General features: G+C 35.1%; 2 protein-coding genes and 1 long non-coding RNA gene across 5 annotated transcripts in view; 2 read left to right on the plus strand and 1 right to left on the minus strand.

Annotated features, from left to right (window-relative positions):
* The window catches only part of slc25a22b (solute carrier family 25 member 22b), a 473,977-nt gene that overhangs the window by 323,765 nt on the left and 122,727 nt on the right, over positions 1-27,485 (plus strand). The window lies entirely within an intron of this gene.
* syt7b (synaptotagmin VIIb) overlaps positions 1-27,485 on the plus strand; it is a 295,403-nt gene that overhangs the window by 259,421 nt on the left and 8,497 nt on the right. For all 3 annotated transcript variants that reach the window (XM_068222145.2, XM_068222146.2, NM_001245957.1), the window contains 3 exon segments: positions 18,038-18,155; positions 24,468-24,735; positions 25,206-25,375. In XM_068222145.2, coding sequence (XP_068078246.1) covers positions 18,038-18,155; positions 24,468-24,735; positions 25,206-25,375 — 556 coding nt within the window.
* Positions 18,149-23,324, minus strand: LOC141375314 (uncharacterized). Its single transcript, XR_012383168.1, has 3 exons — positions 22,967-23,324; positions 21,363-21,606; positions 18,149-21,227 (listed from the first exon to the last, which is right to left on the minus strand). It is a non-coding gene; the product is annotated as an uncharacterized lncRNA (long non-coding RNA).

Consider the following 27,485-nt stretch of genomic DNA (forward strand, 5'->3'; position numbering starts at 1 on the left):
CTGAATAGTTACTATGTCATTGTTAGTATGTGGTTGCTAGGGCATTGTAATTAGTTGCTATGTGTTTCTTATGTTGTATTGGGAGGTTGATATTTTTTGTCAATAGTTGATGGGTTGTTCTGGGTGGTTGCTGGGGTGTTGGATTTTTGGTCGGGTGTTCTGGTTGGTTGCTGTTTGCTAGGGTGCTTTGATTAGTTCACTAGAGTGTTGGGTGGTGATCTGTGTGTTTGCTATGCAGTTTCAAGAGTGTTCTGATTAGTTACATTACGCGGTTACTAGGGTGTTGTGGTTAGTTGCTATGTGGTTCTCGTGTTGTGTTGGGAGGTTGATAATTCTTTGTTACAGCATTTTAATTGGTTACTACTGTATGTAGTTAATAGGTTGTTCTGGGTGGTTGCTAGGTTGTTGGATGTTTGCCGTGATGATCTGTGTGGTTTCTTTAGAGTTTCTAGGGCGTTCTGGTTAGTTGCACTGTGTGGTTGCTAGGGTGTTTTGATTAGTTTTTATGAGTTTGTTAGGGTGTATTGAGTGGTTGTTAGAGGATTCTGGATGATTACTATGTTGTTGTTAATGTTTGGTTGCTAGGGTGATGTAGTTAGTTGCTAAGTGGTTCCTATGTTGTATTGGGAGGTTGATATTTTTGTAAATAGTTAATGGGTTGTTCTGGGTGGTTGCTTGGGTGTTGGATGTTTGTGAGGATGATCTGATTAGTTGCATTACGCGGTTACTAGGGTGATGTGGTTAGTTGCTATGCGGTCTCCATGTTGTATTGGGAGGTTGATATTTGTTTGTTAAAGCATTTAAAGTGGTTACTAATGTATGTAGTTGATAGGTGGTTCTGGGTGGTTACTAGAGTGTTGGATGTTTGCCGTGATGATCTGTGTGGTTGCTATGGAGTTTCTAGGGTGTTCTGGTTAGTTGTACTGTGTGGTTGCTACGGTGTTGTGGTTAGTTGCTATGTGTTTCTTATGTTGTATTGGGAGGTTGATATTTTTTGTAAATAGTTTATGGGTTGTTCTGGGTGGTTGCTAGGGTGTTGGATGTTTGCTCGGGTGTACTGGTTGGTTGCTATTTGCTAGGGTGTTTTGATTAGTTTGTGGTCAGTAGAGTGTTGGGTGGGGATCTGTGTGGTTGCTATGCAGTTTCCAGTGTGTTTTGGTTAGTTGTACTATGTGGTTGCTAGGGTGTTCTGGTTAGTTTCTATGTGTTTGTTAGGTTGTATTGAGTGGTTGCTATGTGGTTTTTAGAACATTCTGAATAGTTAGAGCTAGAGTGTTGTGTGTTTGCTGTGGTGATCTGTGTGGTTGCTATGCTATGGTTAATTTCTACATGTTTGTCAGGGTGTATTGAGTGGTTGCTAGAATACTCTAGAATATTCTGAATGGTTACTATGTAGTTGTTAGTGTGCGGTTGTTAGGGCATTGTGGTAATTTTAATATGTTTACAGAAATCATTTTATCGCAAAAATCATATTTTATTTATTTTATTTTTTCAAAATCCTGGAAGGAGAGTATGTCGAGGAAGAGCGCAGTGATATGAGTTTTGTTCAGAGATGCTTCTAGATGTGTGTTGTCAGGCTGGTGTGATGGTGATCTGTCTGTCAGGCCTCATGAGTGTCAGGCTGACGAGACTTTTATTTGGATCTTTAGTTCAGAGCAGGACACTCACAGGAAACAGCTCTGAGGAAACACACGCATAGACACTGATACAGTAAACACCTCATTAGTTTAGGCGCTTCTGCTACTATCACAGATACAAAAAACATGTCTGAAGGCAACAAAAACACACTGCCACAGGTTTATATAGTCTGCTGTTTGTTTAATTTGCTTTGCTGACCATAAACTGCATTCATCTACCAAAACTTGTCATTTACCAAAACTTTAACTTTGGTATGCACTTTAAAGGGTTAGTTCACCCAAAAATTTGAATTCCATCTTTAATTATTTACTCTTATACCGCTTCAATCCTCTAAGAGCTTTGTTCATTTTTAAAACACAAATGGAAATATTTTAGATGAAATCCTGGAGCTCTCATCCTCCATAGAAAGCAATGGTTTTGAGAGGCTCAGAGTCCAGAAAAGGAACCAAAACATTGTCGAAACATTTCATGTGGCTTCAGTTGTTCAACTGTAATTATGCGAAGCTCTGAGAATACTTTTGTTTGCCGAAAAAATATATATATTTGTTTACCTTGTCTTCTTTTTCTTGTCAGATCAGGATGGGTTTACTACAGACATGAATACCATTAAGGTCAGCTACATGACATGCAAGCATCATATTCCCTTTATAGTAAAAGGCGCACAAAATAGTTCTTAGAGTTTTAAAAGATAAAAGTTGACTACCACAATGACCATCATTATTGATTGATTGTTTTAAAGTATAGGGCTGCACGGTGGCTTAGTGATTAGCCTCACAGCCAGAAGATTGCTGGTTTAAGTCCCGGCTGGGCTAGGTGGCATATCTATGTGGAATTTGGATGTTCTCTCCGTGTTGGCGTGGGTTTCCTCTGGGTGCACCCCCATAGTCCAAATACATGTGGTATAGGTGAATTGGATGAACTAAAGTGGCCATAGTGTATAAATGTGTGTATGTGAATGTGGGAGTGTATGGGTGTTTCTCAGTACTGGGTTGAGGCTGTAAGGGCATCCACTGCATAAAACATATGCTGGAATAGTTGGTGGTGCATTCCGCTGTGGCGAACCCTGATAAAAAAGGGACTAAGCCATAGGTCTCAAACTCAATTCCTGGAGGGCCGCAGCTCTGCACAGTTTTGCTTCAAACAGAGGTTAGAGGGTGCAGTGCTATCTGCTGTCCGATAAGAAAGCGTTAGTGATTTGAACTCGATCCGAGCTATAACCAGTAACCAATGCAGAGAGATTAAAAAAGGTGTTACATGGGCTTTTTTGGCTCGTTGACGTCTAGACGAGCTGCAGTTTTCTGGATCATCTGTAGAGGCTTGAGAGTGCTGAATGGGAGACCAGCTAGAAGCTGCAGTTGCAGTAGTAGTAATTTAAAGACTTAACTCGGATAATTAGCCAAGTTAGGGTAATTAGGCAAGTCAATAGTTGGACCAGATGGAATCTGCGGACATTTTTGCCTATTTCTGCAGAGAATTTTGGTAATAACTAAAAATTCAAAACTAAAATATATATTTAAAATATATATATACATCTTTTTAACTTTTATTTAATGTTTAAAAAGCAAATCCAATTAGATTAACTTTTTTTGGTAAACAAAGCAAGTCTCTCATATAATATCTCTACTAAAAGACAGAAAATAATACTTTACAAACTGCATTGTACACAAATCAAATGAACATTTTCACATTAGTCAATAATATTACTGTAATTAATTTAAAAACCGAATAAATATAGATATTAAACACTTTTACTCAAGTAAATAAACAGAATTAATGATGGGCTAAAAATCTGCGGAAATCTGCAGAAAATCTGAGCGTACAGATTCCGTGTGAGCCTAGTCATTAGCTTCATTTCCATCCACCTATTTTATAAACATTTTGGATCTGTGCATTAAAACCGGTTGATGGAAACACCAAGATGCGCACAAATTTTGAAAATGCACATAAAAACATATGCGCATAACTAAATAGGATCGACTTTTTATTGGATAAGAAAAGATGCGCATAAACTGTGATGGAAACACTTTTACTGAACAAATTCCAGAATGTACATTAAAAAAAAGATCATGTGATTTTGTTATAAGAGGTCATGTGATGATGAAAATGTGTGTGAATGAATAACCAGCAGGCTGAGCGTATTGTAAAACATCTGAAATGTTGTTTTAGTCATTGTAAAAGGCCTTAACCATCTCAGTATTAGTGTTACTATATTATTAATGACCTCCAGAATCAAGAGCCTCTGTGCTCCACGTCTCACATCTTCAAATGCCACAGTGCATTCACTGCTTGTCTGGATTGTCTTTCAAGGCGCAGTCTATTTATTAAATGAAGAAAAGATTCACACAGCTTCTCTTATTGCAGTTCTCTTTGGCTCGTTGGATGAAAACGCTACTTTATTAGGGTTGGGTACCGAAACTCGATGCCATTATGGCACCGGTACCATTGGAACCGGTATGAACCGGATCAAAACAGCATATGAATTTCGGTGCCTATTTTTGGTGCTGTAATATAAACGTAAAGCAGGTCGTGCACCGGAAGTGCCTCTCGGTGAAGCGCAGAGCCATGCATTTTAGAAATCACAAGTCAGCGGCTGTCCGCCGTCATGACTGTTCATATTTCTGCCATGCCACAGAGCGCCATGTGAATAGTTTCATTTTAAATAACATGCGAATGTGCACGTCTGGTGTGTGATACTATTATCTGTAATGTGCGCGCCGTGCTGCGGCTCTGAGTGGCGCATCCGCTGTGTGACGTGCTTAAGAAGCATAAAGGGGTGCATTAAAGACACACGTAAGTAAGCGTTGTGTCACACAATCTCTAAAGTTTAATTCTAAACAGCTTTGAGGGATACGGATGTCAGCGATGTCAGGAGTTTGTTATTGTAGCTTATAGAAGGCAAAGCGCGTACGGCGCATGCGGCGAGCGACTAACTTCATCAACACGCATGATCGTGTTCATCTAATTTGCTTAAACTAAGCACTCTACGGTATGGCTGTATTTTACAAGCAAGGATTCTGACGCACCAACATGCAGCAGATGTTACAAAAGTTGCGTGTAAGGGAGAAACACGTGAAACTTATAAAATGTGAGGGCTCATGGAATCACCGTAAAGGTGAGGAATGGACTATCTCTGACAGCTTGTGACATCATCTAACACATTATCTGAGTATGTTTACATGGACACCAATACTCTGATTTTAATATGATTAAGACACTACTCTGATCAAGAGACTACCTAGTAAATAGTGAATTTTTAATGTCTTAAAGAACCACAGACACAAACTGCGGACGAAAATATTTATAGGCTGGTGAGGCAATGACGTTGATGGATCTATGTGCTATGTATGGTTCAATTATAATGACAGTGAGATATTAATTTTCTATTATTTTTTATAAATTTTGTGTCTAAAAGGTATCGTTTCAGGCACCATTTTGGCACCGGTACCATTTTAAAAGTATCGATTTAAAAAAACAATACCCAAACCTATACTTTATTCACACGTCTTTTATGCGATAGTCCAGTTTTGCACATAAAGTTCATTCGCATTTTAGATGGAAACATAGCTAGTGTATAAAAGTGATTTGTCCTGTAGCCAATTGAAAACAGTGGGGTTAATAACATTGACCTTTATGTTTTTTTTTTAATAAATAAAAGTAATATTAATACATTAATTCATTGAATAAATAAACAAATTGAAAACTGCTTTTATTCTAGCCAAAATAAGACAAAAAAGAAAGAAGAAAAAAAGGAAGAAAAAAATATTATAGGAAATACTGTGGAAAAATTCCTTGCTCTGTTAAACATCACTTGGAAAATATTTACATGAGGGGTAATCATTTTGACTTCAACTGTTCATTCATTCATTCATTTTCTTGTCGGCTTAGTCCCTTTATTAATCTGGGGTTGCCACAGCGGAATGAACTGCCTACGTATCCAGCACATTTTTACGCAGCAGATGCCCTTTTAGCCGCAACCCATCTCTGGGAAAGACTTCAACTGTGCATAGGCAAAAAAAAAATCAGGTTACAGATGAATCTTTTACAGTGTAACCGAGAATAGCTCACGGTACACATTTCCTTATTCAGCTAAACGTTGCATAAAAGGACTTCACTGCGAGTATATAGAGGTCCCCACAGAGGTGTAGGTGAGGTGAACGGAGACCGTGTTACATGAATTCAGTCCGACAGCTGGGCCACATCGGGCCGCTGAGCATGTCCAGACGATCCCCAGAAGCCCACTGAGAACCCAGAGGAGAAAGTGTGATTGCAGAACGAAGCAAAAACAACTGAAGCTCTCCAGATTTGTCTCCAGTAAAGAAACTCATGCTGAAAGAGCAATGAAAACAGTTCTCTGGGGAGCAACAAAAGAGCAGAACAATAAAGTCTACAGTCCAATCAAACATGTTATTTAAAGTACACATGAAATCAAAGCTAAACATATTGATTTTGTTAGCTCTGTGCATGTCATTAAGAAAAAAAAAGTTTGCTCTTATAAATCAAATCTGAAAATGCACTTCCTGTTTGTGTTCAGTTAAATTCTCAGATGTCAGCTGCGTCTCAAATTGCACACTATACACTTATGCACTTACACACTTAACAGCAAAGTATACGAATGTAGTGTCGTCCCAAATGGAACACTAATGTTTTTTTTACTAAGCGGAAATTCAAATCATTTCCCAGATGACATTTGAAGATTGCAAGATCAGTGAAATAAATGACCAAACTATTAAATAATCCCTGCCATGAGTATAACCGCATTCACCATCGGGAGGTATGGAGTCCGATAAGACTCAAAAGAAGTTCACACAAAAGACACGATGTACACATGCGCAGCCAAATTCACGTGCATAAAACCAAATTCACATGCATAAAACCAAATTCACGTGCATAAAACCAAATTCACGTGCATAAAACGTTATTTATATTCACAAAAACAATTCACGTGCACAAAATAAAAATACATTTTCATAAAATACGTTTCACAAATGCAAAACACCATTTGCAAATTTATAAGAGTGTACAAAAAGTTTTGAATGTTTAAAACCTTCGAGTTCATCCTAATTGAGAATGTGCAAGTTTTCTTTCGCGCACGACTCGCCCTGGATAAGTGTGTGTGTATTTTTGAGACTTTGCTGGCAGAGGCAGGGCAACTCGTACCTTTCAGCCAATCAGATGAGAGCTGTAGTCAATGAAACTGTTTAAGATTATTTTAATAGTTCATTCTACCGCAAATTTTTTACATTTTTACAGACGTTTCTCTTGCTTTATTTCAATGTTTTTATATTCTGTCTTTTTACTTCTTTTTTTTTTTTTACCCTGTCATATGTACAGCACTTTGGTCTGTCTCGTGACTGCTTTTAAATGTGCTTTATAAATAAATGAACTTGAACTTGAACTACTCTGCGCTCCATTTGCGCAGTCTGTTCCTCTCCAGCATTGCGAAAGGAGAAAGGGATGCACAGGCTTCAAGCAAGAACTATTAAATTTCCTAACTTTCGCTGACTTAAAAACTTAATTTACATTATATCTAATGAATGTAAAGAGGCTTTATTGGTTGCTCACATGCACATTGCACGTAGTGGTTAAAATAGGTATTGCAGTCCAAATTCAAAATATTAGAGGGTTTTTTTCCCACCCTGCATCTCTGAGGACTCTCGACGCACATACATGTTGCCAGATTGACAACCCAAACAGAAGCAAGCATGTCTGACGATCGAGTCTTTCACTGTAAGCTGTTTATATTTGTAATATTTGTATTATTTACTAATATTTACTAATTAAAAACCACCTCATGTGGACTTTTATAAGTCAGAATCTGCACTTTAAAGGATGCTACTATCCTCTAGAGTTGTACCTGCATTCATTGAAGCAGCCTTTAGGACTAAAATTAAATAGTGTTGTCTACCAAGGCAACACAGGGTGCTGAAATATAAGTGTTTAAACTGGCAGTGGGCTGGTTATAGAGGCCAAAACAACAGACATTCTGACAGGGAACCCCACATTTTCAATGGAGAAAAACTGACTTTGGCATTGTTTTTCAGACAAACATTTATATTCACATGTTTTGTAAATACCTGCAAACATATGATGGTATTGTTATGCTTTAGAAGGGTCAAAAAGGTACTACAGCTTCTTTAAAGTAAAAAAAGAGCAGCGTCTGATCCATAAAAATATTGTATATCTCTAGGCATCAACAAAAGACCAAAACAAAACACATAAGTGCTTTTTAACGATTCAAAATACCATTATATGCTGCCCTATAAGCCAGAATTCATCCACTCTTCCAAAATCTAAACGCCCATGTGCTTAAACAGGGAAATATTGAGAGAAACACACCGCCTCCACACACACACACACACACACACACGTCCTCAGCACTTCTTCTCCATCCGCACAATTATCAGGCCGGTTTGAAGAGCGCAGGCCACTCTAATGATGCTCCGATGGCTCTGTTCCTGTGTTTGTCTCACCCACTCTTTCCGACATTTGTTTCAGAGAAATGATATCGCCTTTCTGCCGTGTGGCCGATTTGCCAGTAATGATGATGATAATTGCGGACTCATGGAGCACGGCTGAGATTTACTCCCTTAGAATTAATGATCGGTGGATACTCTGCGGTATTGCTTCAGATTAAAAGTCAGGAAAACAACACTGACGAGAATGACGACTGGGTTTTTGGCATGTTTTTGGAACAGGCTGTGATATTAGGCTTTGGTGGCACTGTTTTGCATACATTTTGAATAATTTTATTTCTCAGTTATAGTGGGATTGTCGTGCTGGTTTTTGTTGTATATTTGTGACAATTACTGCTGGTCATTCCTGTGTTATGCGTAAAACTTTCCCTTGAATAAAAATAGATTTCCTTTTTCTTCTAATGTAAAAAACAGCGTCAAAATTACAACTTACCTTCAGTTTTTTTTATTTACCAGAATGTTAAAATCAATGCATCTGCTTTAAAGAAACTTTTTTTTTTCTGGGAGTTTTGTTGTTGTTGCTGCTGCTGCTGCTGCTATTGTTGTTGTTGTTGTTGTTGTTGTTGTTGTTGTTGTTGTTGTTGTTGTTGTTTGCAAACATCTGCATAAATTCAGATAAGCCTAAACTAATATCTGATTGATGTTATCTAAAAGCCCGCTTATCTCTCAGACACTAAACCTAAAGCTCAAACTGAGTTAATTTTACCTTTGTGTTGTTGTTGCTGCTGCTGCTGCTGCTGCTGCTGCTGCTGTTGCTGTTGCTGTTGCTGTTGTTGTGATTTAGTCCTCAGATTGATGGAAAGAATGAAAACTTGTGCTTGAATTTTATGTTTTTCATTCAGACCCCAGTTAGAACATTCGCTTGTTCCTTTTTCCCCATTTATTTATTTATTTATTTACTTATTTATTAATTTAATTATTAATTAATTAATTCTACTTTAATTTATGTATTTGTTCATTCATTCACTTAATTATTTATGCATTCATATATTCACACACACACACACACACACACACACACACACACACACACACACACACACACACACACACATATATATATATATATATATATATATATATATATATATATATATATATATATATATATATATATATATAAATAAATAATTTTTATTTATTTTATGTAATATTATATTATGTTTTATTATATAATTATATATATTATTAACATTTTTTTTTCATTTATTTTATCTTTATTCATCTGTTTATTCCTTTATTCATTTATTCATTCATATATTGATTCCTTCTAATTATTTTGATTTATTCATTTATTTATTTACTGTGTTCTATTTTGTTCTATTTTGTTTTCTTTATTTTCTTCTGTTTTTATATATTCATACGCTCATACTTACATTAATTCATTTATTTATTCATTTATTTATTTATTTATTTATTTTAATTTTATTTTAAATGTATTTGTTTATTTATTTAAATAAATAAATAAATTCAAATTAATATTCATTATTATTCATTAATAATTCAAATTAAGTCAATAGAAGTTAAAACGGTTTTAAATTTGTATATGGTAAAAAATGTTTAAAACTCTTCCCTCAATTAAAAAGCAATGGAGAAATATTTGAAAAATAATTTACATTTCAGATGAGGACTAAACATTATTGGAATGTTAATAGGAATAATTTTCCCAGTCCCATAAAGTGTCTTAAAGCATGCTGTTTAGTTTGTTTGTTTTAAAATCTTATTTTTCTCTTGAGTTGTTCAACCCGGGCTATAAATAATCACCCAGCCGGTCGTCTCCTGTCACCCAGAGAGCCACACGTCAATCCAGAAGCAGATTGTATTTATATACCTGATGTAATAGTGGCATAATATATTTACTCTCCTTTAGGTCACTCTCCTAAGAAAGCGGCGCCTGCCAGTAAAACAAATGCAAATGCAATCATTTTGTTTTGCGTTTTAATCCACTTCTGACCTTGGGATCACAATAGAAGCTCTTTAAACATGCTCGCGAAGGTTATAACAACTTTAAATCTGATGCTTACACAACCTCCATTCAGCCCTGCGGGAGGCATTAATGCAGTGAAGGCTGTAATGACCTCCTGATCTTCCACCAATGGAGGGATTTTGTAGACGTATAAAACCTTAAGTATGGATGCTGACAAAGGCCACATCTCTTCCAGAAATGCCCTCGGGATGCTCTCTCATCATGCTTATGTAAAAAAAAAAAAAAAATCCACAGGAAACCTTGGATATTGCATAATTGATATGGTGGGAGGAAACATATTCCCTGTGTGCTCGGGACATGCATGTCTTGGAAAGAGGGAAGGGAACATCATAAGTAGTTTCAAGAAAAACACCATGATTTCGAGTAGTTCTACACATTTATGAGCTTCTTTCTTCTGTTGAACACAAAAGAAGATGTTTCGAAGAATGCTGTAACCATTGACTTCCATTGTAGGAAAACAATCAATCCATCAACCTTTATTTATAGTGTTTTACAACAAGGTCACTTCTCCTTACTACTAGGTCTTGTGTGTGTGTGTGTGTGTGTGTGTGTGTGTGTGTGTGTGTGTGTGTGTGTGTGTGTGTGTGTGTGTGTGTGTGTGTGTGTGTGTGTGTGTGTGTGTGTGTGTGTGTGCCTTTGTGACATATCAGGACACAACTTTGTATAATGACATGGATATTATACAGGTATTACAAGGAGATGGTGAATTATGAGGACATTGCTGAAGCTCTCATTTCTCAATTAGCTTATAAGTAAGAGCCACACGGAATCTGGGCACGCAGAAATCCACAGATTTTAGCACGTCATTGAATCTATTGATTTACTTGTGTAAATGTATGTAAATTTAGTTTTATTCAGTTTTTAAATTAATTTCAATTACATAACTAACTGATATGAAAGTGTTCATATGATTTATTTACAATACAGTTTGTAAAGAAATCGTTTCTGTCTTTTAGTTGATACATTACATGGGAGAAATGCTTTTTTGCCAAATAAGTTTAATTTGTAAACATTAAATAAAAGTTAAAAGGGTGTTATTTTTTATTTCATATATAAAATGTATAATTATGATGCTCCCGAAGTCATTCCTCATAAATCCGCAGATTTTTTTTTATAAAACTAGAAAATAGAAATAGCAAATAATGTCCGCAGATTCTGTCTGGCTCGACTTATAAGTCATACAGAAGGAGTTTGTTTAACTGTACAGTTTCCTGCAAGTGTTGGGTTTAGGGATAAGGGTAGATGTAGTGCAATAGAAAATACAGTACAGTATGTAAACAATGAAAACCTATTGAATGTCTTCACAACCCCGTAGCCAGCCTAATGAAAAGGCTGGTTCTTATTTCTTAAAAACTGGATCTTTTTGCTGTGATTCTCTCAGATTTATATTAAATTATGCGGTTCAAATACTGCATTTTAGTGACATTTTAAGCATTAATACTTACTGCATTACCTTGTCGGATGGTCATCATAATCACATATTTTAATGCAACAAAAATATTTATTACAATTTTGACAAAAGGTTACCATACTGATTTACCACAAAGTGTTTATTCAGAAATGTGCGTTTAAATTGTAATTTCTTACAGTTTTATAAATTATGCTATGAGATTAGAAGTTTAAATTAAACATTTTGAATAAAGAAGTATGAAAAATAAACAAAACTGTTATCTATCTCATTTTTTATTTATTTTTTTTACAAATAACACATTCGGTCATCGTTTAACAACGAAAACAAGGTTAGTGTCATGCGGACGCCTGCACAACAAAGTTGAGGATCAAATAGCAGTTTATTAACAGAAGCATCTTCCAATTAAAGGTCGAAACAGAAACAAACAGGTGCATACAAATAATCCCAAGTGTAAAAGGCCTAGTAAGTTCCTTCAACATCACTACAAGTAAGTGGAATTGAAAATCGAGCTGGAATCATTCCATTCCAGATTACATTCCATTAGTTTCCAGTTCTGAAGGTATTTTCTATTGACAGGTCCTTGTGTCTACACCACCTGAGTATACGTTTGGTAATTTATATGTTGGGAACCGTTTCATACATATTTGACATTTTATTTGATTGTGCTTATCAGATATGAGTTATATTTGATAAATGTTTTAATAAAGCACCTTTTATATATGATGTATGATGAATGTGAGACAGTCTGCTGTGGAACATAATGCATTATTACCATGTCAAAGGGAAAACACATAAGTGGAATTTTACACACTAATTTCGAGAGGAGCACGTGATATGATTGATCATAACTGGTCTCTCATCTGTAATCATTAATAAGCAAATCGGATCATTTTAAACTCGCTTTAAATAGCCTGACTAGCATTTTTCCCACCTTTTTTTTTTTTTTAGAAACCCCCCAATCACTCCATCTCCACTTTTTTCTTTTACCTTGGGGAGCTCTCGAGAACTACCTGATCTTGTACTCCCTTACATGCTCATTGACCAGGCGGGAGCCCTGGGCTTAGTTAACCCGGAGCTCAGGGTTCTCTCCTGGGACAGCGTGCCAATTATCAAGCAATATCTAAGTGTGAACTCTTGGAACAAAATGTGAACAGATATGTGAGCAGTGGTTTCCTTTGACATTCTATAATAAGCATATAGAGCTGCAACAACGAATTGAATAAATCAATAAAAATCTATTACTAAAAGCGTTGGCAACGAATTTCAAAACAGATTCGTTGTGTCGCGGGACACAGGGACGTTTGATCAATAAAAAACACTTTAGTTCAGTGCGGCGTGAACATTGTCTCTATTGCGCACTTATACAGAGCTCGGCGCCTCATAGACAGGGATGAAGAGGAAGGTACAACAGCAGGGTCCTCTTTTGTTTCGTTTTAAAGTGAGGACCGTAAAGCCCCTGGTGCTGATGTTTTACTTGTTATCCAGCTTGACAAGCATGACAAATTGGCGTTAGCTCGTTTACCTCTAGAGCGGCAACTGAGAAAATCAAACTGAGCTTTGGCGCGATGTCTGGCCCTGAGTCAGAGAGAGCTCGCGCTGAGCAGAGCTCTCAGTAAGGGACCTTCGGAAAAGTGCTTCTTTTTTTTTGTTTTGTTTTTTTTTAAAACAAAACCAACTTAACCCCACTGAAAAAGACGTGTCATATTATCACAATTATGCAGCGTTTTAACCGCCTAATGCTTCATTTATGTTTTAGACATGTAAATACACAACAATACTAGTAAAACAAAACATTTAGAGTTTGTAAAACACACAAGAGAGTCTAACAATCCATTCAAATATAATTTGCAGATGTGTTTTATTCATGTCAGATACACACATGACACAGTGAAAGTACCTATAAAGTTAAATCTACTCTTCTCTAAGTTCACCAGCCCCTTGGGATTGTCTGGTGAATTTATGTGCTGAATCCTGAGTGTTCTGCTTTTTATGAATGAGGCAAATGTGCAGCCGCAAGTAAATATGGCGACGACTATCTCATGTTATAGATCACGATTACTTACACGTTTATGTGAACTGTTTGAGATTATATCTTATTAAGATTATTTTTTCTTACCCAATTCACAAATAATTTAACTTGTTTTATGCAAACAATCACTTAATTTTGAGGTGTGTTTTTTTTTTTAAGACATAATTTCTTGTGCTGTTTCATGTGTCTAGTATGTATCTTGATTTAAAAATATTTAGATATTTGGAATGAAAACTGGACAAAACTACTTAGTTTTTTTTTATTATTATTATTATTATTTTATTATTATTATAAAAGCTCAGGGATAAGCTTTTTTGAATAAACGGTTGGAAATATATATATATATATATATATATATATATATATATATATTATCTGATTCATTGATTAATCAGAAAAATAATCGACAGATTAATTGATTTTAAAAATAATCGTTAGTTGCAGCCCTATAACATACACAAACATTATAAATGTCAATATACACTTCAAATGTTTTAGTAACACACAGTTGTATTAGATACATACAAAAACAAGACACCAACTCATGCTGCACATTTATGTAATACTAACATTTTTATAACACGGGGCGACACGGTGACTCAGTGGTTAGCACTGTCACCTCACAGCAAGATGGTTACTGGTTCGAGTCCCAGCTGGACCAGTTGGAATTTATGTGTGGAGTTTGCATGTTCTCCCCATATTTCTCTCCCTGGTTTCCCCCACAGTCCAAGCACATATGCTATAGGTGAATTGAATAAACTACTGGCTGTAGTTAATGTGGGTGTGTTTGGACGTTTGCCAGTGTTGGGTTGTAACTCTAAGGGCATCCACTGTGTAAAACATAGGATAGATAAGTTGGCGGTTCATTCCGCTGTGGCGACCCCTGAAGAATAAAGGGACTAAGCCGAAGAAAAACTTAATTAATTAGTTTTTATAACACATTTTGTGTGTTGAACTGAACTGAACATGTGTTGTCTCTGATCACACTCAGACATGTGTTTTTAGAGGCTCTCAACACTTGTTTTTAGAGGCTTTCCTAAAAATACATTCAGTTGCTGTATATTGTTTCTTTTATTTTGTTTATGAATCTTTTATTTTTGCCTATGATCTTGGAATAGAACAAGAAATGATGCAAGCCAGACTCGTCTCCTTTCAGATTCATTCAACTTTCCGGCCCTGGCATCTGATATCTCTCTGTTTTTCCGACTCCATCCATCTGCATCTGTTTCCTCTCCAGAATTCTTGCTTTAGATGATAAACTTGTTTGTGCTTTGGCTTTCTTTTGATTCGAACATTCTTTAATAAAAAAAAAAAAAAAAAACAGCCCCATCGTTTTATCTCAGTGATTTTTCCATCTTTTTATCTCCACGTTGTTGTGAGCTGAGTAAATACTGCCTGTAATGCTTTCCTCGCCTCACAGCGCCATTTCTGTTGTGTCCTTTTCTCGTGCACTTCATCTCAGCCAGAACATTGTAACATTTATTATTTATCCCAAATCTCCACAGAACTGTAATGTCCTTGTATTACAACTATGGTGCCTTTTTTCTTAGCTCCTCGGTGAGGACAAAGGTCAGACTGTGTGTTATCACTAAGACTCTAATACCTAGTGAACTGCATACACAGGCTGCATCCTAACTGAGCGCTTTTCTCAATAATCAGCTGCTATCAGCTTTTTATTTCTGTATATGCATTAATGTGAGATATTTGCCAGCAAAAGCACAGGATATTAAAGGGATAGTTCACCCAAAAATAAAAAAACTGTCATAATTTGCTCATCTTTCACTTGTTTAAAACTTTGAGTTTTTGTTGAACACAAAAAAAGATATTCAGAAGAATGTTGCAGATGCACAGATATTGACATCTGTGGTAGGAATGAGTCAATGGCATTTTATTTCCAAGAAACCAAGTAAATTATGTCAGTTCTGAGATTTTGGGCTTTTTGACTTTTTGTAAAGTGTTTGTTTTTTCAGTCTAACTTTAAATAAAACTCCTGAAATATTTATGTTTTTTATAATTCAACAAATTATGTTGTCATTTACACACACTTTATTTGTTTCAAGCCTTTCCTTCTAGATATATTGAAGAAAGCTGAAAACCTGTAACTTCCATAGTTAGAAAAAGAAATACTATCACTATTCATTTTTCAATCTGTGTCTGTAGATTTAAATACCAAGAAATGTTTTTACAAACCAGTTTCTCACGTCAACTAAAAAAGCCATACATCTCTAGTTTAAGAGGACTTACATACACCCAACATTGCAGTATGTTTAAATCTGCATTCTTTAGACTTTACTGGAGGATTTGATCATTTATTTATTCATTTTTCTTTTGCTTAATCCCTGGTTTATTTGGGGGTCGCCACAGTGAGATGAACCACCAACTACTCTAGCATATGTTTTACACAGTGGATGCCTTTCCAGCCACGACTCAGGACTTGAAAATGATATGATCATCATAATTTTTTTTTCTTCTTCTGTCTGTTCTTAGTATATTTTCAATTGTACAGTGAAAAGAAAACCCAAATTACTTTTATTTACCTCAAAAATGTCAACTAAAAAATAAAGTAGAACTTTAAATGTTGACTTACTCCAATGTTGAGATTTTTGTGCTCTATATATATATATATACATATACAGTTAAAGTCAGAGTTATTAGCACCCTTTGATTTTTTTTTCTTTTTTGAATATATATACCAAAAGAGGTTTAACAGAGCAAGGAAATTTTCACAGTATGTCTGATAATATTTTTTCTTCTGGAAAAAGTCTTATTTGTTTTATTTCAGCTAGAATAAAAGCAGTTTTTAATTTTTTAAACACAATTTTAAGGACAAAATTATTAGCCCCTTTAAGCTATTTTTTTTGATAATCTACAGAACAAACCAGCGTTATACTATAACTTGCCTAATCACCCTAATCTGCCTATTTAACCTTAATAACATAGTTAAGCCTTTAAATGTCACTTTAAGCTGTATAGAAGTGTCTTGAAAAATATCTAGTAAAATATTATTTACTGTCATCATGGCAAAGATAAAATAAATCAGTGATTAGAGATGAGTTATTAAAACTATTTTGATTAGAAATGTGTTGAAACAATCTTCTCTTCATTAACCAGAAATTGGGTGGAAAAAATAAATCATTTGGGAAATATTTAAAAAAAGAAAAAAAAATTGGTCCACTTTACAATAAGGTTCATTAGTTAATGTTAATTAATGCATTTACTAACATGAACAAACAATAAACAATACATTTACTACTTTATTTGTTCATGTTAGTTAACGTTAGTTAATGAAAATACAGTAGTTCATTGTTAGTTCATGTTAACTCATGGTGCATTAACTAATGTTAACAAGCATGGACTTGAATGTTAATAATGCATTAGTAAATGTTCAATTATGATTAATAAATGCTGTACATGTGTTGTTCATGATTAGTTCATGTTAGTAAATGCATTAACTAATGAACCTTATTGTAAAGTGTTACCAAAAAATTCAAAGGGGGGCTAAATATATATATATATATATATATATATATATATATATATATATATATATATATATATATATATATATATATATATATATATATATATATATATATTTATATATATATGTATATATATATATATATTTATATATATATGTATATATATATATATTTTTATATATATATATATATATATATATATATATATATATATATATATATATATATATATTTATATATATATATATATATATATATATATATATATATATATATATATATATATATATATAGGTGAATTGAATAACCTAAATTGGCCCTAGTGTATGGGTGTTTCTCAGAGCTGGGTTTTGACTTGAAGGGCATCCGCTGCGTAAAACATATGCTGAATAAGTTAGCGGTTCATTCCACTGTGGCGACCCCTGTATAATAAAGGAACCGAGCTATCTTTTGATACATTTAAGTAATTGTCTATCAAGCTCATTTTGGGGAGTCAGATGGTGTAGTTGCAGCTTCTACCAGAAGGGCAAAAAGCTCTTTTGGTTGGGGAAAAATAACAACACACCTAAATGGATAGTCCACCCCAAAATGAAAATGTATACACTATTTATTCCTTTTTACTTCCTCTAATCGTTCCAGACCTTTATAAATTTCTTTATTCTGTTGAACGCAAATTAGCACACAGTATTTTAGAGTAATCTGAAAACCTGTAACCATCGACTAACATTACTATTGAGGTCAATGGTCAGAGGTCTCCAGTTTTCTTCAAAATATCTTCTTTAGTGTTTAACTGAATAAAGAAAGTCAAACAGGTTTAGAACAGGTGATGGAAGAGTAAATGATGACCGGATTTTCAGTTTCTGGGTGAACTATTCCTTTAATTATAGGCAACTCAAGCAATGTATGACTTTAAATTGAACATGAAATGAATATGGTAGCAGTATTCTAATAGTATTTTAATGCTCCGTGCAATAACAAGTGACAGTTTTGTTTTTTTTTCTTGTGGTTGTTTTTCAGATCTAACAAACCCGGCAGCAGTCCTAAAGGCCAGACCCCAGACGAGAGCCACCGGCGGACAGACGCCAACTCATCCGTCTCAGACCTGGCCAACTCTGTCACCAGCGACATGCTGATGGTAATGACAACGTGTGTCTGTGTACTCTGGACTCTATAGGATTTACACAACATGGAAAGAAAAAAAAACATTGACACTATATTCAAATTTATAGCCAACAATTCCTGGTTTCTAGTTTATTTATCAAAGTTCACATATCACAGTTCTGACTTCCCCCTGTGCAAAAAAGCAAAATAAAACAGAAAGGAAAGGAAATAGGAATTGCAGATCTTTAAATCTCACAAATAATATTATAATAATTATAATTTCGAGTTTATATTTTGCAAGTTTGACTTCATCTCACAATTTTAAGTTTATAAAATTACATTTCACAATTCTGGGATTACAATTTCCAATTATGAATTTACATCTCATATTTCTGAATTTATATTTATATTCACAGTTTCTTATCTGCATGAATTCTTTCTTTTTTTAAGTTTAAATCTTACCGAAGCTGTGTTATATCTCATAATCATAAGATTATTTCTCATAATTTCTATTATTATCTTGCATTTTTGATTTTTTTTCCAACAATTATGTTTTAGTCTCACAATTCCTGTTTTACATCTTGTATATGCAATTCTGCATTTAGTTATCATGAATCAGTTTATATTTTCATATTTGACTTCACCTCACTATTCTGAGTTTATATCTCAAAATGTAGATATTATGTCTAGCAATTTTTAGTTCAAATGTCACAATTCTGAGTTTATTTTCTTTGAGTTTACATCGAACAGTTCTGAGTTTATTTCATTTAGATTTCATGTGTACAATTTTGAGTGTAAAATCACAATTATGAGTTTATATCTCATAATTTTTCTGACTTTATATCTCATATTGTTTATTGGGTTTATATCTCATAATTTTACTGAGTTTATATCTCACAATTATGAGTTTATATTTCATACTTTTTCCTGAGTTTATATCTCAAATTTCTGAGTTTATTATCTCACAACTATGAGTTTATGTCTAATTCCTTTTCTAAATTTATATCTCCCAATTTTAAGTTTATATCTAGTACTTTTTCTGAGTTTATATCTCACAATTATGAGTTTATATCTCTTTTTTTGTTTGTATCTCATAAATGTTCAGTGTTTATATTTCATACTTATTTTGAAGTTTATATCTCACAATTCTGAGTTTATATCTCATACTTTTTCCTGAGTTTATATCTCATACTTTTCCTGAGTTTATATCTCATACTTTCCTGAGTTTATATCTCTTATTTTTCTGAGTTTTTGTCTCAAATTTCGAAGTTTATTATCTCACAATTCTGAGTTTGTATCTTATTTCTTTTCTAAATGTATATCTCACAATTATGAGTTTATATCTCATACTTTTCCTGAGTTTAAATCGCAGAATTATGAGTTTATTGCTCATTTTTGTCTATATGTCACAATTATGAGTTTATAACACATACTTTTCCTAACTTTATATCTCATAATTAAGAGTTTATAACACATACTTTTCCTAACTTTATATCTCATAATTAAGAGTTTGTATTTCATACTTTTCTTAAGTTCATATTTCACAATTATGAGTTTCTATCTTATTTATTTTATATCTCACAATTATGAGTTTATATTTTATACTTTTCCTAAGTTTATATCACAATTATGAGTTTATATCTCATTTTATTTATATTATAGCTCACAATTATAAGTTTATATCTCGTACTTTTCCTGAGTTTACATCTCACAAGTATGAGTTTATATTTCATTCTTTTCCTGTGTTTAGATCTCATAATCTTTCTTCATTTATATCTTACAATTCTGTTAATTATCTCACAATTCTGAGTTTATACCTCATACTTTTTCCTGAGTTTATATCTCATATCTTTCTGAGTTTATCTCACAATTCTGAGTTTATATCTCATACTTTTTCCTGAGTTTATATCTCATACTTTTCCTGAGTTTATATCTCATACTTTTCCTGAGTTTATATCTCTTATTTTTCTGAGTTTTTGTCTCAAATTTCTGAGTTTATTATCTCAAAATTCTGAGTTTATATCTTATTTCTTTTCTAAATGTATATCTCACAATTATGAGTTTATATCTCATAATTTTCCTGAGTTTAAATTGCAGAATTATGAGTTTATTGCTCTTTTTTTGTCTATATGTCACAATTATGAGTTTATAACACATACTTTTCCTAACTTTATATCTCATAATTAAGAGTTTGTATTTCATACTTTTCTTAAGTTCATATTTCACAATTATGAGTTTCTATCCTATTTATTTTATATCTCACAATTATGAGTTTATATTTCATACTTTTCCTAAGTTTATATCACAATTATGAGTTTATATCTCATTTTATTTATATTATAGCTCACAATTATGAGTTTATATCGCGTACTTTTCCTGAGTTTACATCTCACAAGTATGAGTTTATATTTCATTCTTTTCCTGTGTTTAGATCTCATAATCTTTCTTAATTTATATCTTACAATTCTGTTAATTATCTCACAATTCTGAGTTTATACCTCATACTTTTTCCTGAGTTTATATCTCATATCTTTCTGAGTTTAACTCACAATTCTGAGTTTATACCTCATACTTTTTCCTGAGTTTATATCTCATATCTTTCTGAGTTTAACTCACAATTCTGAGTTTATACCTCATACTTTTTCCTGAGTTTATATCTCATATCTTTCTGAGTTTATCTCACAATTCTGAGTTTATTGTCTCACAATTCAGAGTTTATATCTCTTATTTTTCTGAGTTTTTGTCTCAAATTTCTGAGTTTATTATCTCACAATTCTGAGTTTATATCTTATTTCTTTTCTTCCTCCACTCTTTCTGTAACAAGCCAAGTCGTTTAATTATGAGTTTCTATCTCACACTTTTTCAGAGTTTATATCTCATATTTTTTTCCACTCACAATTCTGAGATTAAATTTCACAATTCTCAATTCATATATCAAAAATATGAGTTTGCATTTCATAATTCCATATTTATATCTCACAATTCAGAGTTTACATCTCAACTTTTTCCCTGAGCAAAACAGCACAAACTGGCTTCTGTGGTTTTCTTTTTGTTATTTTCCATTCTTTGCCCCTCATTCAACGATGCTAGTCTTTTGAAGTGAGTCCTTTAAACACAGGGATGCATCATGAGTAATTGCTGCTCTCTGTTACTGCAGTCAGTCAGTCAGTCAGTCACACACACACACACACACACACACACACACACACACACACACATACAAGTGTCAAAGGAAACTTACCTCCTCAAAAAGCCCCACAATTACAACTGGTGTGATGTGCAGGATGACGGCCTTCACAGGGGTCCCCGTGTTGTCTTGTGGGTGGGAAGGCGTTTTTAAAGAGATGTGATGAGGGCTAATGATGGTGCTTTCTCTTTAAGAGGGTGCCAGAAGCTCTTATAAGCGCCAGCTCTGTGTCTCACCGGGGAGGATCCGAGCATCGGGGCATGGCATGTCAAATTAAGCCCAACTTTCAGCCAAGGTCCTGACACACAGATAGGAGTTCATTAATTTGATATGCTGCTGCTTGTCAGACCACTTTAAGTGATGGATCACTAAGGTGTTTGTAAAGACCACTGACCGTCCCACAACTTTTCGCCCTTCAACACATATTAATGTGAAGACAACAGATTTTCATAACTGTGTGTGGGTGAATGTGTATGTGTGTGTGTGTGTGTGTGTGTTTAAGGGGGGGAGATGGGGTGGTTGTGCTATAATTGACAACTGAAATGTTTTAATAGTTATGTTTGTGCAGTCTAACAGTCTAAACGCGATAAACGCCATTTTTTGACATTTGGATTTAATTATTAAAAATCACTGTTCAGATGTACCTAAATCCATGTGTGAATTGCTGCCATTAATAACATTTATGAATGTACATTTTAGGCCTAGTACAAAATGTATTTTTTCACAAAACGCAATATCCGCCAGACCAGTTTCTTTACAAAGTGCGATGTATTGAGTATAGAGCGTTCAGGATTCTGCGCGAGCTCAGCATCCCCTGGGAAGAGAATCGCCGCCAGTGAAGTGCACCCAGTTTGCTCAGTAATGAGAGTAATGTTGGTCTGTGTCATGTTGACAAACTTTTAGATGAAGATGTAGCCTTCAACTTCAAAAACATGTATAAAAACGCAACAAAAGTGGACCAGGATCAAATAATCGCGTCTCCGCTGATGTCAAGAAAAGGCCAGGGGTTACAGTGAAAAACTGCCTTTTTCCATGCGCTCCCCCCAAAAAAACGCCAGAAGCTGTTGTGATGCGCGCGACTGTTTAAAACGCGTGCGCGCTCCCTTTCTCTTGCGTGAAATTGTGACTGGAAACGCAACTACAACCACAGTGGCTGGTCAGGCCCTGATGATGATGATGATGATTATTATTATTACAGTGAAATAATTAATTAAATATGACGGGGCGGGGCGATCTTGTGCAGTGGCGTAGCGCAAAATGCGGAGGCCCCCCTGCAGGGATCGCTGACGGGGCCCCCTGATGATTGGGGGGGGGGGGAGATGGGGTACGTCATACGTTAATTTGCATATCATTGACGTCATCACGTTCTACCGTTTCTGTTTAACAGCCTATGGTTAATAAAGGGGTATTTAAAATTGCACTACACTTTATATAAGCATGTTTATTTAACTAAATTTATTGCTGTTTGAATACAGTATAACATTATAGATGTGTAACGTTAGTGAATGTGCAGCAATCTCTCATATGTATTAAACTCAGACAAGTTCAGAAACTGTCACTAAAATATCTGTGATTGTGAACAAGAAAAGAATAAACGGTCCAAATAAATTGTTAAAATAAAGTAGAAGTAGATCGGTTAGACTGTACAAGGGAAATACCTTCACACTGCCTGTGCTAAATCATTTGTCGTCGGTACGCAGAGGGGTGATCTGCTCTCGGGCTGCAGGTGGGAGAGGCTGCTGTACGAGGACTGACTGGGCCGCCTGTCAGTGCTGTGAGGCGGGGGAGGGGCCGGCGGCATCACACGCAGCTCGTTGAGAAGAGTAGGGACGGTACGGTATGGAAAAATGACAGTCTAAAAAAATCTCCAATAACAAACAAAAAAGTCGCTAGATTTGTCGCTAGGGGGGTCTGAAAAGTCGCTAAATCTAGTGACAAAGTCGCTAAGTTGGCAACATTGGCGGCAAGCAATCAGAATGAAGTAGTCCACCGCTTGAGAGGTGTTCAGAGAACACAGACGTGTGAACTTTGGTTCCGACCACAGTTGTTCCCAACAGTTTATTGAAAATCGCGACGACGCGGGGCCCCCTAACCAACCCCATTCATTCATTCATTCATTTTCTTTTCAGCTTAGTCCCTTTATTAATCCAGAAATTGTTCATACCCCTGGCAAATTATGACTTAAGGTTTCTGATTATGTCAGGCTTCTCCTAAACACAATAAGGCAATGTATACAAGAGCCATCATTGTGGAAAAAATATTTCTTAGCTTTTATTTATATTTGAACAAAAAGTTTCACGTCCAAAATTATTCATACTCCTCTCAATAATCTATAGAAAAGTCTTTATTGGCTATTATAGCAATCAAACACTTCCTATAATTGCTGAGCAGCTTTTTGCGTGTCTACACTAATGTTTTTGCCCATTCATCCTTTAGATTGGAGAGTCTCCTTGCCATCACCTTGTATGTCTACACACTATTTGTCTCTCAATAGATGTAACTTCTTCTTCGTGTTTACATGCATGGTCAGAATGGTACATTGATATGATAATACATCACTCACTATCCTGGAAGCCTCTCACAGATATACCTTTATATGTTTGTTTTAAATATACAGTCATTCTCTCATAGTGTTGATCTGACATATTTCTCTGCAGGCCCCTCATCCTACACATACCACGATTTTTCTCAAGACACAAAAGTAGTTTCACAAATGTCTATATTCATTTGATTTTACTGTTTACTGTGCACTTTTTAAGAATAAAAATGTTCTTCACTCCCTCCACAGATTCTCAACTGGATTTAAATCAGGACTCTGGCTGGGCCACTGCAAAATGTTAATGTTTTTGTCTGCATATACTTCCATGTATCAGATTTTTTTTTCGGGTAAAAATATATGCTGTTTATTTAGTATTTGTATTAGTTTGCAGCAGCATCAAGTTAAAAATAAAATTAAATAATGAATTTAAACGATGGAGCATCCGTTGCATAAAAACAAGTCAGAGTAGTTGGTGGTTCATTCCACTGTGGTGACCCCAATTAAATCAAGAACAATGCTGAAGGAAAATAAATAAATGAATGAATGAATGAATGAATGAATTTAAACATTCAGATAAGCGACTGGTGTGTTTACTGATAATTTTGTCTTTGTCTTTTCAGTTGTCTCCAGGCTCTGAGGAAGAGGAACATGAAGGACCGGTGTGTGAAAAGCTGGGCCGCATCCAGTTCAGCGTGGGGTACAGTTTTCAGGACTCCACACTTACAGTCAAGATCCTGAAGGGTCAAGATCTGCCGGCTAAAGATTTCTCCGGGACTTCAGATCCCTTCGTCAAGCTTTATCTGCTGCCAGACAAGAAGCACAAACTGGAGACCAAGGTTAAGAGAAAGAACTTGAACCCTCACTGGAACGAGACCTTCCTGTTTGAAGGTTAGTGTGCTTTTTATATCTCTGATAAACACTGTTTTAATTTTGAGAGCAGTTTGAAGGTGGTTGTGAAGTGCTAGAGCAGGGATGTCAGACTCAATTCCTGGAGGGCTGCAGCCCTGCACAGTTTAGTTCCAACCCTGCTCCAACACACTTACCTGTAAGTTTCAAACAAGCCTGAAGGACTCAATTAGTTTGATCAGGTGTGTTTAATTAGGGTTGGAACTAAACTGTGCAGAGCTGCAGCCCACCAGGAATTGAGTTTGACATCCCTGTGCTAGAGTAAAAAAGGGCATCAATGTCTGTATTTATTTGATCAAAAATATGATAGAAATGTTGAGGGCCAATCATTTATGAGGGCTAATAATTCTGACTTCAACTGCATATTTGTATTTACAGTATATTTTTATCCCATATTGAGCTGTAAACTATTACTGTGAGCTAAAATGACCCTGTTCTCATATCTCTCCCAGGGTTTCCTTATGAGAAGGTGGTGCAGCGCACATTGTACCTGCAAGTGCTGGATTATGACCGTTTTAGCAGGAATGACCCTATAGGAGAGGTGTCCATCCCTCTGAACAAAGTGGAACTGGTCCCCATGCAGACCTTATGGAAGGAGCTGAAACCCTGCAGCGATGGCAGTGTGAGTGGATCCCTGCTTTTCTGGACTCCGTTATCACCTTTACACCGTAAAAAAAATCTTTCAAATTTAAAGGAAAACAATTGGCACCTGGAGAATTTTACTAATAATAGTAAAGTACACTGTAAAACATTTAAAAACAAAAAGTCGAGACAACAAATATTTTTTAAGTTGCTTTAACTTACTTTAATAAGTTAATCAGGTTTCAACTAATATTTTTTAAGTTAAACAAATTTTAACCTAAAATTATTTGTCTGTTTGATTGATGCAAGTTGAGATGACTTGAAAAGTTAATTTGATTCAACTAAAACCTTTAAGGCAGCAAGATTACCTTGTGTAGAAACTGTACAAGACATTTCTAAAGTAAACTACAGTATTTCATACACATGAAAGCAAAGTAATACAGTAAACATCCTCAACATTCTTAACATCCTCAATCTCCAGTAACTTTAACAACAAGCGTGTCAACTTTCTCTCTTCTCTTCTTCTGTGTTATCAAAAGTGTAAAGTTGTGTAGCGCCATCTGACGTCAAGGAGTACTTTTGCATACTCTTCTGCTCGACGGCAGTAAAAATTGCTTGGGTTTAAATCTGGAAAAACGTAAAATGCAAACGAAAAGCGTCCTGTTGTGTACAAGCCTTTACACTGTAAAAAGGAATCCAATATAGTTTTACATAACGGCAGTTGAGTTACAAGTAAAAATATGGTAAAACACTGAAAAGAAATGTCTAATGTAAACTACTTTAGTTCATTTAATAACACACAAGAAACTAATGTAATGCAATAAACATTGTTTTAAAATTTTTAGATGTAACATAAAATTAAAAAAACAAACAGTCAATGATGGGAAAAACAAAACAAAAACGAACCATATTAATATCAACAACAAAAATTCATTCATTCATTTTCTTTTCGACTTAGTCCCTTAATTATTCTGGGGTCGCCACAGCGGAATGAAACGCCAAATTATCCAGCATATGTCTTTATGCAGCGGATGCTCTTACAGCTGCAACCCATCACTGAGAAACACCCATACACTTCCATTCACACAAATACAATACAGACAATTTTTATTTACTCGTTTGACCTGTACCGCATGTTTTTGAACTGTCGGGAAAACGGAGCACCCAGAGGAAACCCATACGAATGCGGGATGAATATGCAAACTCCACACAGAAATGCCAACTGACCCAGCTGAGGCTCGAACCAGCGACCTTCTAGCAGTGAGGCGACAGCACTACCTACTGCGCCACCGTTGGCAATTGCCAAACTGTATTGAAAATCCGTCAGCGCCACTTTAATGGCGTTGCTTGCTGCAGAAGTTGGGACTTTCTCAACTTTTCAAGCACCAATGGAAGTGTCAGCCAATCAGATCGATGTATGCAAATACACCAGCTCAGACAGTAGTCAATTGCTGACTAATTTCATTGGCTGATGCTGCTATGACGATCGCGTTAGCCCCAACTTCAGACACGCCCTCGGTCGAGCTTTGACGCTGAATCGGGCTTAACCCTCTTAAGGTTTCATTAGGTAATGCATTTATTATCAGGAACTAATTATGAACAATACTTGTGCAGCATTTATTAATAGTTCAATATTTACTAATGCATATTTAACATTCAAACAACATTAGTTAATTAGTTAAGTTAACATGAACTAACAATGAACAACTGTATTTTCATGAAACTAACTAACTACAGTTCCGATATAACATTAACTAACATAACTTTCAATTTACTAAAATCTCAATGTGATGCTGCTTTGACACAATCTACATTGTAAAAGCGCTATACAAATAAAGGTGAATTGAATTGAACTAACATGAACAAATACTGAAATTAATGCATTGTTTATTGTTTGTTTATGTTAGTAAACACATTACTGAACTGATACATTCTTATTGTAAAGCGTTACCAAAAAGTGGCCAAACGGATGAAGTGTCTAAAAGGGGTAGACTTGGGACAGGAACAATAGATGTGAATTGTTCGGCGGATAGACAGTGACGTGCAGAGCTTGTCATGCCTGAAGTAATGACACACACTGGGTGCTGTCAAAGCCTCTGAACTCTTTACACAAGAACAAGAGATCCACTAACGTGTCATTAGCACTCTGA

The sequence above is a fragment of the Danio rerio genome, chromosome 7 (assembly GCF_049306965.1).
Source record: "Danio rerio strain Tuebingen ecotype United States chromosome 7, GRCz12tu, whole genome shotgun sequence".
NCBI lineage: Eukaryota > Metazoa > Chordata > Actinopteri > Cypriniformes > Danionidae > Danio > Danio rerio.